Source organism: Nipponia nippon, unplaced genomic scaffold (assembly GCF_047370975.1).
Source record: "Nipponia nippon isolate SJK-2023a ecotype South Korea unplaced genomic scaffold, ASM4737097v1 scaffold_1, whole genome shotgun sequence".
Classification (NCBI taxonomy): Eukaryota; Metazoa; Chordata; class Aves; order Pelecaniformes; family Threskiornithidae; genus Nipponia; species Nipponia nippon.
Window position 1 is genome coordinate 67,094,913 of NW_028262290.1, and position 14,256 is coordinate 67,109,168.

Consider the following 14,256-nt stretch of genomic DNA (forward strand, 5'->3'; position numbering starts at 1 on the left):
CTGCCCAGGAGACCCGTGCACCCAGTGTATATGCTTAGCAGCAGGCTGCCGAATGCTTTGGAATCTCCTCCTGCATATGAAAGACACTTCGTTTCTTCTGGCCAAACACAGGACAGACCTTTTAGTTTTCACCAATGGCAGAAAAAGCAAATTAATAACATTTTGTATATTAATCTATGGCAAAGGTCTCATTCTCCACCCTTCCTAAAGAGTACTACAATTACAACTTACTTATTTAAATTTTTAGACAAAGACTGTCAGATGCCTGGCATCTTAAAAAAAAAATCTTAAAATCACAGACATATGGTCTTTTATTTAAAAGGAAAAGCAATAACTTCTTCAAAATCATGTCTGTCTTCAGAAGTGGAGAAAAACAGTGAAAACTAGTTTTGGTGGTATGGCCCTTATAATTCTCCACTGGTATCAATAATCTTAGCTTTATTACATTAACTATGTAATCATCTAAAGTTGGATTTTTCAAACTGAGGTTCCGTGTTTTGTAGGCGCGCTTTTCTTCTACCATTTAGCAGATGAATTTTGCTGATTTGAGTTGTAAGTAACATGACTAGTGAGGCAATTCAGGTATCGAGCTACTGAACCAGCAGCATTTGTGCTTGGAATTGACTGTTGGTGCAAAGCGATAGAATAATCAGGTATAAGCAGTGTACCACACAGACAAGTCTATATATTATATATATAATATATATATACTATTTCTTAGTTCCATATCACAGATTTGGGCACTATCGTGAATAGGAAATTTTGGTTCTTGCTTGGTAGTTCCCATTGAAGTCAGCGAGACTTTTTTTCCGTAGCTTTAATACCAAATAGAGCCCAAGTCTTCTTAATCAAAAGCAATGAAAGTCAGACTTTTTATCAAAGTAAAGGATTCAGGATTTGATACAATGCAAGCTTGAAGCATATTATTTAGCATTATGTCGTTACCTGAAAAGTGGCTGCAAATAATACGGTTTCTGGGAGTTACTTTGAACAGAGAGGTGTATGTGCACATCTTGGCACTGAAAGGTATTTCCAGGTGGCCTCTACTAACAGCTTGAACTAGAGTTCAAGTTTCATTCCAAGGGAGTTGGAAAATGATACATTAGAAAACATCCTATTGGTGCTGTTCTTCACTCTGCATGAGGAAATAACATAGGAAACCCTTTTCCCACTTGGTTTCCTGTAATTTTTTTAAACTTGTTAGTCTAATTCCACTTCCTCCTTCCAAACTGATTTATGTAATCAGTACTTGATAAAACTGTGCTCTTCAAAAAGGTACTCCAGTTTGAATTTCAGTCTGAGAGCAAGAGACTTTACTCTTCCTGTTATTTTTTAATTTAAACTTGAAAAGGAAAATTGGGAGTCAGACAAAAGTGCGTGGTTGTTATACAGGGCTATGACCAAGGCACGGACTTCGGAAATCAAAAGCTGGGAGAGAGAGTTTTTTTGATTTATTCTGGTCTTGAATCCCTTTTCAGCTTCCAATGGTGCTGACTCTCAGTACAGGCCTGAAGTAAATCCTTTTAGATGATGATACAGTGCTTCACCTTTTAATCTACTGGTTTAAAATGGGGCCATCAAAATAGGAAGTCCTCATAAAAAGCTCATAGTCTCAGTGCATTTTATTTTTCTGTTAATACAACTTTTAAAAGTTACCCAAACAACCCTTTTGCTTTCTTTTGTTTTCAAACATGAACCTTCTCCCAGTAATTCAGATGACATGATTTAAGCTGACATTAGTCACTTGGGATGACTTACAGAGAATTTATCCATAAAAAAAAAAAAAGCCATAAATGGGGTCAGGAGTAACTTGCCATTTTATCACATGCGTACATTCACTTTCTTCTTGCCAGGCACAGGCAAAACACAAAGGAACATTTCAGAGGCCCTGGTCCCTTTTTTTTTTCTTTGCAAATAGGCATATTTCTAAAATCCAGACTTGAAATTTGGCATGGCCACAACTTTGTGCAAAAAATATCCTTTCTGTTGCCCTTTAAACAAATAACTAATGTTCTCGCTTATTCCTTTCTTCTTTTTTTTTTTTTTTCTTCTCAAACAAATCTGGACAGAAAAGCCTGTGACCTCTAAATACCATTTGCTCTCTCCTCCAGTCCTTAGTGCTACTGTTACGACTGTAACAATCAGGATGCTGCCACAGCACTGAGGTTTCTGGAATACAGGCGGTGGCACCCTCCAGCTTGACAGAGGGGCAGAGCAAAACAAAAAGATGTGATCCCCTCCCTTCAGATTTGCAGCCTAAATATGAGACAAGTGATGAAAGATGCATTTCCATGGGCAACACAGTGTGTGGAAATAATGAAAGAAATGGTAACCACGATTGCCAGTACTCATAGTGTATGAGCAGCTCGACCTTTGCCAGGACTTTTGCAAGAGTTTTAAGGAGGGATTTGAAGGAGAAAAATCAGTTACCCCTGCAGCGGCTTGCATGGAGCCTTTTAGCAAAATGGGAAACACCATCAAGTGCTTGTTTTCAAATCTTGCATATGGGCAGGGGTAACATGTTGGACTGATGAGAGTTAGCACTTAGCTTCTCCAACATGAAATAACAGATTATAATTGAAGGGGGAGCAAGCTGTGAGCAAATCAGAAAATCAGGACAAGCAGCTTATGTTTAATGTGATAGAGAAGGGGGAGCAGGCAGCCACCGCAGGTGTGCAGCGAGGAGAGACAGCATCCTCTCTGGTTTGCACTGGCATCAGAAAAGTTGGCTGCCATTTGTCGGGGCAGAGGCAAACCTGCCGTCATATGAGGAGGCCTAGGTGAGAAATTTTAGGTGTACCAGTGAACGGAGAAGCTGTACATCAGCAGCGTTAAGGTAAAGAATCGATAAGCTTTGGGCACAGACCAGATGTGGATCCGAATTTAAGATCACTGTTGCTGTCTCCAGACTGTTCATCACAGCCAACTCCACCCGAGCTCACTTTTCGCAGCCGCTTCCTCTGTTCCTGCTCAGGCTATTTCGGTGCCTCTGGAGACGGTCCAGTGGCCACGTGACTTCCTCCCCAACAAAACATATTCTCCCGTTTCAGCCCAGTTAGGCTTTTTTCTCACTGACTTCAGAGCTAACCCTTGGCAACCGTTCTCGCCAATCAATAGGTTCAATATCTGAATGGGAGCGCTGCGTCTTATAGATGCATCGGGATTTAGTCTGCTACTAGAACCGGACTTCTTGCATTCAAGTAATGAAGGCAATCATAACACGCTGTTCCTTCCACACAAGTTTCTTTGCTTTTGGGGAAGTGTCCCGTTTTTGAAGATGGCAAAGTCATGTATTGTAAAAAAAACCCTCCAAAGAAACAGAAATACACTTTAAATAATGCCTGTCTGTTATTATAGATAATTGCAATCTTACATTGTTTAACTGGTCTTCAACCGATTGAAGTGAAATTATAAATTAGTAGCCTAATCTGTATTTACAGATGACACTTGCTTCCAGTATATTTCTCATTCTCAACTCAGGAAAGCTAATGAGCTGCAGCCTTGCTATCTTCTCAGTAAGGTGACGTGATGAGCAAGAAAGCAGGTTCAGGCAAGACTGTGTGTTGTCTTAAGAATTTTTGCAAATTTGCAGTGATTTTGTTTTGTCATTATGAAGGTTTCAAAAGGAAAACTTACGTATTTTACTAGAAATATTGAGTACATTTCAATTTTACTTTTGCCTACCTCAGTTAGTAAAACTTGAATATGCTCTTTGATGGGTTTGAACTGAAAAGAAAAATGCTATTAAAAAGCATGATGTTGACCTTTAAATGTACTTTTTCCTATTAGCAAGGATATAGTATTGATTTGGAGACAGGAGGACAGATAGGCACCCTTCAAATAGTTCTGTTCCTGTTCCAAGAACTTCAAGAGAAATCACTATCATTCTGATTTTAACTGTCCCTGACATTTCATGAGTAGAAAAAAGAAAAATGAGATAGTGTTTGTATCCCATTGTAATTGCGGTTCTTCCAGGAATTCCTCGCTGCAAAAGCTGATGGTGGCCAACAAACAGCAGGCCTTTTCCCCAACGTGTTTTACACCTTTCCCCCTCCTCCCAGTACTGCAATGCCCCCAGAATTCTCCAGTAACTGAGACTGGGCTTTTTTTAGCAATAAGAAAACAAATGTCTGCTCAAACCTAAGCAGGGGCTTGCGGAAGGGCCTTGGGGAGGGGTTCTTCTCGTCTGTAACTCAGCTTAAGATTTGCAGATGTTGCTGCTGGTTAGAGGAGTTGTCTCTAACTTTCCATCCTTACCTCTTTCCAGACTGATCCACTGTCATCCACTTCATATCTAAATTAGAGAAAGCGTTGCTCGCCTCTCTGGGTCAGCGTAACACACTAATAGCAGAATTCACACTTGCTGCCAGCGTGGGACGGGGTGTGTTTCATAGAGGATACTTACAGAGTACAAAACATGCATAAGATGATAACTAGCATAGTAAGACAGTTCCCAGAGTCAAATTCAGGAATGCCACACTCCCTAAAAAATCCACTGACCTGCAATGGTGTTTAAAAAAGCTGGTTTAGCATATATTATTGAACAGAATATGAAATACAGATTGTTTTGCTCTTCTCCCCACCCCTTGAAATAGTTCTGTGTTAGAAAATGTGACATATAGTGCTAAATACACAGAAAAATAGTGCTCTGAAATTAGGACATCACATTCTGCTTACAGTATATAGGCTACAACATCGTCTCTTTTAGGTTTTGATTCCTTACAGAAAGATGTCTGCCATTCATGCTCGTTAACAGTTTGCAAGTACAAATAAAAGTCAGCTGTGGATGGAATATTATGACGGCTTCTTCTCTTCAGGACTTGATGCACTTACATGTAAATAATATTGAAAAAAAATCCAGACATTTGGTACTTACATATGTCTAATTGTCCAACATGTTGGATAAATATTACTCAAGACGCTTTTCAGTAAGTTATTTCTGTGGAAGATAATGGGTAATCTTACTACATTTGTTATTGCAAAGGCTACCTAACTAAATTTGTTATTACAAGTGCAGAGTAGTGAGCAATTAATGCCTTCATTTTGAGTCTTCTCAAATGGAATTAATCAGGCTTGCATTTTCTATATTGAAATTGTTGAAGAGAAGACTGAAAAGCCCAGAGCAGCTGCAGAACTCAGAAAGAATGAAGGGCTGAACTTGCGCTGAAGATACGATGTAGCCCCAGCTTTGCTTCCATCTGTGAATACAACATCTGCTTTTGAGGAAGTGAAATGAGAAACTGCATAAATCAGTATAAAGATTGTTTCTATTTCCAAGTGTAGTCCAGGGCATAGTATTTGTGAAAGAGCATTGACAGTAGGGTTCCATTACTGGTAGAGCACAATTTTAAATTCAACATCATGATTAATGAGGAGGCTAAAGGAAAAGGTACACCAGATTATGTCATACTTTAGTATCCTTTCGTGATAATTGCTAAGGTAAATGACACGTTACTCATCCGAGTACTCACTAGCATATCCAATAATCATGATACATATATCTATGTGTTAATAAACAAAATGTGCTTTTTTCTGACAATTTTAGAATTAATGATTTGAATGTTCTTCTTCTTTACTATAAATAGTCTCCAGTACTTGTATAATGTCCATTAATCTCAGGTAGTATTCATATACTCACTTCCCACATGAAACCCTAATTGGTAATGCAAAGAAAAGAATCATGGATTTTTTACAATTAGACATGAAAAAATCCACCAAACCTTGCCACCAATAGCAAGCATTGCTGGTGTTAATAATTTCTTCTAAACAAACATGCCGTATAACAAATTTGTACTGAGGTGTTTGGTGTCACCCATGAATTCACTTTTGCAGCAAGAAAACCTTCCCTAACCTGTCCTTAAGCTATTAGCCGCTAGTACGGCTCCAGTCTGGAAGCACGGTCTGCATTCTCATTTCCAGTGTTTAGTACTTGTGAAAACAAAGAGATTCTATTGGCATGTATCTCTTTCTAGAGTGCACCACATCAACTTTCTGCACATACAAAGTCAAACGATGCTTCAACTCAGTCTGCATACAGCTCTTCTTTCTCAGTACCATCTTGGGCAGAGTGGTTGGTCTTGAGGCTTATTGGAGGCCAGCGGTTCATGCGTATAGAAGAGAGGCCCTACCCCAAGGACTTGATGCAGACTAAGCAAGCTTTGTTACAAAATCTTAGCTTGGAAGGAAAGTATAAGCAAAGAAAAACTACATTTACAATTTTGCATCATGCAATCAAAACAGCTTTAAAGACGAAGTTGTTCTTGGTTGTGTCTAATACTTATTACATATCAAGCATACAAAAAACAACATCACCATGGTTTAAAATGCATTTACATGTGTGCGCACATTACAATCTCACCCTCCAGGGAACTACTATGTTTTCTTGAAAGTTTATAGCTCGCAATTACCAGAGCTCAATGACTTACATTTTCCTAACTGATTTCCAGGGGCCGGTTCTGTCTGCTACCTCCTGACGAGCCACAGCATTCCAGCTCCCTCGTTAGACCAAAGACACGTATATAAACAAGTATCTCCAAAGTTGCCCAGATTCCTTGCTGGAAGTGATGGGATATTGAAAAATGGAATAACGAGAAATTTCACCAGCTGAACGGCTCATAATCATCCATGCCTTTCAGAGGGCACAGCTGTTCCCTCCAACAGAAAATGGGAGGGCCAGGGCTCAAATTCTTCTGGCAATGTGAATGATGTTTGAAAATTTTGCTGGGCCCTGCTCTGGGTAGCGCAGCATTAGATGCTGAATTTCTATACTGTCTTTAAGGAGCCTGAAGTGATATCCAGGCTCAAGGAGATAGGCAGGAGCGTGACCTTCATTTTATCTAGGAATAATGATCATATGTACGTATTTCTTTGTATTTGAAAAGAAACGTTTCTGCTGTCTATGAAAACCAATCAGTCAGATTGAACACTTTCCCTCCAACAGGCTTCCCATATAAACCCATGGCTGTAGGCTTCAGCCTGTAGGATTTACTTCCTCCTCTGGCTCAAAGGATGGAAATTCATCTTCTGTTTTCTTTCTTTTGCCTGAAAACTAAGCAGTACACGCAAGCCTTTGATCAAAACTGAATGCTAAAAACATTTCTGCCACTCCCCCTTTGCACGAAATAGTGCTTACTCACAGAAATATTCCTTTTGAAGTTGCTTTGTGGATACCAGAGAAATACATAAGAGTCCGGAGGGCTAAGAGATACTGTACTTGTTGAGCAAAGGCCATATTTTGATGTCACCAGATACAGTATTTCTGAATAGTCTTTTATGCAGGGTTTTATTTCAGGGTTCTGTATGAGTTTCTTTTTTTTTTTTTTGGTTTGTAAAGAGAACCTCGGGGATTCCAGAGGGATTTTTGAGAAGGGCGATTATGAGTCCTAAAAACACCAGTGGAAAGAAATACTGATTCACTAAACAATACAGTTAAAGACAGAAGACACATTAACTGTCTGCATTTTCCTCCTAATATTCATAAGACAAGAATGAGTATATCATTTCCAGAGTTTTTAAATAGCTACTTATTTAGATCACCAGCAAATGGCCCCATCCCACATAGGATGCAAAAACCCAGCGATCCACTATTAAATGAAACTGTTCCAGATAAACTGTGAGCCAACTGACCCTGGAAATTTAGTACCCAAGTTGCGTGACTTGAAAATCTGTTCAAAGCAAGGCATGGCTGCAGGCCTTGACTGTTGTACTTTAGTAACCATAGTAACATGGTCTCTGGAGACCTAATGCTAGTGAATTTTCCTTTATTTCAAGGAAGAGTAATAAGAGAAAAGTGGCTTGGAACTTGTTCTCTCTCTTTTTTTTTTTTTCCTCCCCCTCCCCTCCTTATTTTTACTATGCCATGACCTTGACCAAAATATCTTTGAAGTATTTGCTGGCTGATTTTCTGCTATGGGACCAGAAAAAATATCAGGATATATAAAGGATCTTGCCAAAGGAAGTCCTATCTTCCTCAAAATATTTGCCTTCATTCCCAAAGAGAACCTCTTGACTAATAATGTTTCGAAACCTTCTTAATGGAAGGAACTGATAACTTTCATCTCACAGCTACTGCGGGCACCAGAATAATGTCGTACTTTCTTTGAACCGACAGATTAATTGTTTTTTGTTTCAGTAGCAGGTGCAGCTTTTCGTGAGTACATAATTGGATGTACATGTTTTTTCAAAAGAACACAGGCCCCTGTCTGGTGCCAAGCTCTTTTTTTTTTTTTTTTTTCCATTTGGAAAGAAAAAAAAGAAGCTATTTCATTTTTTAAGTACAATGTTGAAAACTCATGTAAGTGGTTTTAAAAAGCCAAATACAAACAAACAAATGTTCACAATACATACTTAAGTCTGTCTCACATGTTTCAGCTATTATCCTGGATTAGAAATTCCATCTGTCATTGAATCCATACGGTTTACCAAATGGCAGTTTACAACCATGTATTTTTTGCAAATTCAAAGTTAGTCGTTTTTTGTTGCAAAAGTTTGAATGTCCACGCTAGTATCTTTGTGTGTGTGTGTGTTTCTATGTGTGAGTGTGTCCCCATGTGCTTGTATAAGTATATGCAAATTGCTAAAAATTGTGATAGGATGCAAATGGACTTTATTGATTAAAACATACCAGTTGTACACAAAGCAAATAACATCGACATTGAGCTGTGGAGTTCCATTATTTCCTCCTCTAAATCCAGGAGCCTCATTTTAGGCTTTCCATTATTTCTACGGAAAGGAATAAAGTGAAATGAGGAGAGCTGCCTTTACTTCTCTGTGCTGTCCCCTCTGTGTTTTGGGCAGACGTGTGCTTACATTAGGGAGCGCGAACCACACGGGTCTGAGGCTGGTCTGCGTCCTCTTTCCCTTTTCCTCCCCCCAGGTTATCGATAACCCAGGGAGATGGCTGCTGTGGTTCTGACACAGCACACCAGTGCAGCCTCCCATTCCCTGGGAACGAGAGAAAGCTATCACTGAGAATTTTATTTCAGTAAGTGAGAAGGTTTAAAATCCTAAGTGGAGCCATATACTTTGTTGTCCTGTTTAATGTGAGACCCGGTAACTTAGAACAAAAAAGCTGGGAATACTCTAACAAATCACCAGGATTCTGGCCAGAATAATGGAAAATCTCTATGCAGTGTTACTGTAAAGGGCTTGAGTATGGAATTGTATATGATACCTGAGAGATTTATCTGAGAGGTCAGAAGAGGTCTTTTCCTACTAATTAGCAATCACTACTACCTCCTTCTGGGGTAGCGGATCTGTGCTAACAAACACTCTCCCCCTTTTCCCAAGCTGTGGTAAGTAGGTAAGAAAAGTATAAATCTCAGTCCAACTCTGACTCTATTCAGAGCCCTCTGCGCTACAGATGCCAGGTTTCACACTGAACTGCACTTTAGGGTAGTATTGAGAAAAGAGAAAAATTCGCAGTCATGGGTAAGACTCACTCATTATGAAGTTCTACTCCATGTCCATCTCATCTCTTTCCAGTGTGGTTAAAGCAGCAGGTTTCCCAGCTAACATGAGGTTTAGACACATGGAATTTGTGTTAATCCTCAATAGATTCACGTGGCTCCACAAAAGTTGTTGTTGCACCAAAGTGGGTTTTGCTTTTCCTGCCTGCACGGCAGAGCATCTGATGTCTTCGTTTGGGGTCATGAAAACCAGGAGGTGCTTAGTTAAGAGATCTTAACAGAAAAGGACGTCAGTATTTTGAGAACAAAAGACAAACAAAGCAGGGGAAGTTTGTAATTCTCTTCATTCACATACCTCTCTCAAATCCATACTTGTTTCTGGCTTCACCTAAACACATGGCTCCTTGAACTTCTCCTCTTCTTCTTTCCTCTTGCTCCTTCCCACTCTTCCTTAATACCTCCTCCAACCTCAGCAATGTAGTTGCCAGTCCACTATCTGAACCCTTAGAAATACACATGGTCCCATTTCCCCTTCTCTTTTTCACAAACTGCTGCCCCTGGTCCAGCCTGACTCTGGCTCTGTGAAAGAAAAACTTGTGTAAAGAAAAACCTGCCCACCTTCCACTGCGAGGGAGCAAGTTTTACATTTTTTAAAGACTGATCTCCTAGGGTATGTGTCTAGGCCTGAAGAGTATGTACCAATATGTTGGATGAAGAAGATTAATTTCGAACAGGGGTATTTATTTCTTGATTCATAAAAGCAATCCTTGGCAAGGGCAGGTGCTCCCCAGCTATTTCCTACAGGGGCTGAAAAACTCCAGCTTGCCTGCAGGACAATGGAAGGCACATTTTAAGGATGTTCAGCATGATACCGTGTGAGATTCTTTGATCATATTCATATCTTGTGGTCGTTTTTAAGCCTTCCCAGATAGGGCTTAGTGCATTAATTTGCATAGGTTAAGAACATTTCTTTAATTAAGAACATTTCTTTAATGTTCTTAATTTCTACCTGCCCCAGCTGCATGGGCAGGACTGGTGGTCTTTTGGAATGCACATGGTAACAGCCACAGACATGAAGGAGCTCCTTTAAATGTCCTGTGGTTATCTTTTTGTTGAAATTTTTAGTCTGTCCAAATTAAAAGGCCTGCCAGATGTTCAAAATGTAATAAAATTTCTAACATCACATCACTGATGGTTTCATTGCTGTGAAGATGAGTCCAAACAGACAAGATGCCAAAAATGCTTTCTTGTCTCCACTTGACATTGGAAATGGATATGACAGATGCCATCTATGGAGGCTCCTCTCGGCACAGTGAAAGGCACAGATGTGAAGATGTAGAAATCTTGACACATCATCTTCTGGTTGGTGAGGTGCTGGGATGAATTTGGACATTATTTAGAGCAGAAAATAGCACTAGTCCGGCAACTCCTTGTGCTCGAAGAGTCGATAGGGATATCTAGCGTTCAACACAAACCCAACTAGGCAGAGATAACGCTTATTCTGGAAAGGTTCTGTATCTGTGGAGCTGACCTGGAGCTGCACACGATTTGCCCTTGACTGTTCTTAGTGACGACTCATGATTAGCATTGACTTGATTAAATCACTTGCTGCTACAGCCCTTTCCAAATGTACGTGAGCCATTGCAGTCTCTCCACTACATTTCTCCAGTCACCGTTTCACAGATTCTTCGAAGCGCAGAGACCCTGGCCATGTATAGTCCCACTGGGCCACGTTTCCAAAGGTGCTCTGCATTTACGGTTGGGGCCAAATCTTCTGAGGAGGTCGGCCTATTGTGCACTGAACTCTTGAAATTCTGCCCACCATTGTCACAGTGGGAAAAGGCTTCGAGCAGTCTTGGAAATCTGGTCCTTATTTAGGAACCGAAAAGAGAACCAAGCTCACAAAAATATGTCAGTGTATCTGTATTCAACTGAGCAATTGAAAATCTGCCCTCATTGTGCTTCAGGATTAACTCAGGATTAATAGGCACATCGCTACAACAGTAAATTCAGAAAAAGGTGAAGCAAGGATAATAATAATATAGCAGTATTTCATCAGCAGCTATTTGAAGTGTAATCTCAAAAGACCTCAAAACCATCACATGAAAGGATCATCTGAACTACCTTGGAATGCAGGCCTGCTGGAGTGAAGATATGTTACTGAATCTTTACCAAGGGAAGAGAGGCAAAATTAGTCAGTCTGCATGCAGCATGATGGATCTTAATGTTTACATCATATACTTCATTTAATCCTTCCTTTTATTTTTTGATTTCTCTGGTTGCTTTCCTTGCATCACTGAATCTATGAGAATTAATTTAGCTTTTTTCTAGACTAAACATTGGTCTATATCAGTGAAGTATTTATTGCCTACTTTTTATATTCATTGCATTTATGCAATTATGCTATGTATGTATTTTTATAGAAGCTTAAGAAAATAGCCATACTTTAAAATACACATCCAGTTTTAAAGTCATAGATACAACAGCACATGTATTTAATTTTCTTGTTAGAGATTATTATATTAATTATCTATATGTATCAATGCATATACATTCAAAGCAATTATGGAATCTGATGTTTTAAATTAAAAGCAAAGAAAAGTAGTTGACATTTGGTATTAAGCTTCTAATTATATAAATTAATGACAAAATAAAATTTAAAGTTAATAAACTAGTGATGTTGGTAGTTACACTGTAATTAGCTATCCTAACTTTTTGAAAAAAGGAAAAAAGCATGTTCCAGATTTTTATTCATTTTTTCATGTTAAGGAAGAAAGGCTTTTCTGCGAAAATGTGATGTCCAACTTTTTTGCAGAGTGATTTTTTCATACCTAGAATATTCTTAAAATTATTACATTTTATACTCATTTTGCTCTTTCCTTTCTGATTATCTTGTTAATTTTTTTTTTCCCTTCTTTAGTCACTGAACGGTTTTGCGTTGGTGGTGAGTGCAGATGGAATGATATTTTATGCATCATCGACAATTGTGGACTATCTAGGGTTTCATCAGGTAAATATATTAACAAATATTTAGAATACTTAGTCACTGTCATTGTAATTACTTTCTTGTCGTGACTCCTGCTAACTGGCTTTCTAAACTGCAGTACTCTATGTTGTTTCACCTTGTCTTCCTACTACTGATTAGGCATACACTATTACTGAAGTTAAATTATTTTACTATGCCATTTCAGACTAATTTTCTTTTTTTTTTTTGTGATCTGACCGGTGAAGATGAATTCCTTGTAATGTTGTTCCTTTTGTAAAGCTTTTGTTAACAGAAACATGATCTATTATAAAAATAAGATTTAGCTAAAAGTTTCCTTTCAATTTCAGTGTAAGATGCTGCTGTTCTAGACTGGTTGCTTGTTTATAATAAATATATTGTAAAGTCACAGAATAACAGAACCATGTAGATGGAAAGGACCTCTGGAGGTCATCTAGTCCAGCCTCCTGCTCAAAGCAGATCCAGTTGGATCAGATTGATCCAGGAAGGACTCATCTAGTCAAGTTTTGAGTTTCTGTGACCCCTCTGGAAGACCTGTTCCAGCGTTTAACCACCCCGACTCTAAATTTTTTCGCTTATATCAAGTCCCAGTTTCCATGTTGCAGCTTGTGTCTGTTGCTTCTTGTCCTCCCACTTTGTTTTTCTGAGAAGAGTCGGGCTTTGTTTTCTCTACACCCACTCATTTGGTTGATGTAGACAGCAGTAAGTTCTTCCTGAAGTTTTCTCTTCTTATGGCTGAACAAACCCTGTTCTTCCCTCTCCTGATATGTCATGTGCTCCAGCCCTCTTAAGTGTCTTGGTAGCACTCTCCTGCGCTCACTTTGGTATGCTAATATCTTTCTTTTCCTGCGGTACCCAAAATTAGAGAGAACTTTGCCTAGAGAGAACTTCCTGAGGTTCCCGTCAGCCCATTTTTACAGCCCGTCAAGGTCTGAGTAGCCGTTCTGCTCTCCCCAGTTGGTACCTTCTGCAAACCTGCTGAGTGTGCACTCTATCCCATCATTCACTAATCAAGAAATTAAGGAAGGTTGGTCCCAGCATCAAACCCTGGGGGACAGCCCTAGACACCCGCTGCCAGTTGGACTTTTTTATGACTCACGTTTGCATAGGCACAAAAGAATTAAGATAAAAAGAATCACCTTAGGATGTGAAGTCAAACAGCAGATGTGAAAAACAGGGGCCTCTGAAATAACTCTCCTTAATCAATCTTTTCTCTGAAGGTATGTTACACCAGTCATTATATTAAGGAAAGTATCAACCTAAAGATAAGCGTCTGCCCCACTACACTTACTTACAAATTAAACATTTCTTCTTGTAATTGTTTCAGACTGATGTAATGCACCAAAACATATATGATTACATTCATGTGGATGATCGCCAGGATTTCTGTAGACAACTGCACTGGGCCATGAATCCTCCCCAGATGTTGTCTGGACAGCAACTGCAGACAGAAACAGGTGGGATTGTATATGCTGATTGGAAACATAGGCACCACTGTACAGAGGTAGAGTCGCACTCCACCTACGCTCACGTCTGTTCCACGTCAAGTCAGATTCTTCACTGGAAAGCTGCATAGTGGCCATTTATAATGTTGGTGTCCCATAGATGATGTTTCTTCCTGATCCTTGAAATTTAGAAGGAAGTGTGTGCCATTGAGGCTACAAAGTTAATGTTTCCTTTATTTTTCTCTGACTAATGCACTCATGGATATTCTTATCTATGCCGAATGAACAGCATCATTGTTCATCCTACCAACCTTTTGTTCACACTGATCAGGACAGTAGTATTCCTCTCATTAATGAAAAAAAATCCCATGCAAAACATTTCTGTACAGTACCACAGTGG

General features: G+C 39.3%; 1 protein-coding gene across 1 annotated transcript in view; it reads left to right on the forward strand.

Annotated features, from left to right (window-relative positions):
• The window catches only part of AHRR (aryl hydrocarbon receptor repressor), an 83,997-nt gene that overhangs the window by 60,349 nt on the left and 9,392 nt on the right, over positions 1–14,256 (forward strand). Inside the window, exons 5-6 of the mRNA XM_087736571.1 lie at positions 12,328–12,417; positions 13,739–13,868. Of these exons, the coding sequence (XP_087592697.1) occupies positions 12,328–12,417; positions 13,739–13,868 (220 nt within the window). The remainder of the gene's footprint in view (positions 1–12,327; positions 12,418–13,738; positions 13,869–14,256) is intronic.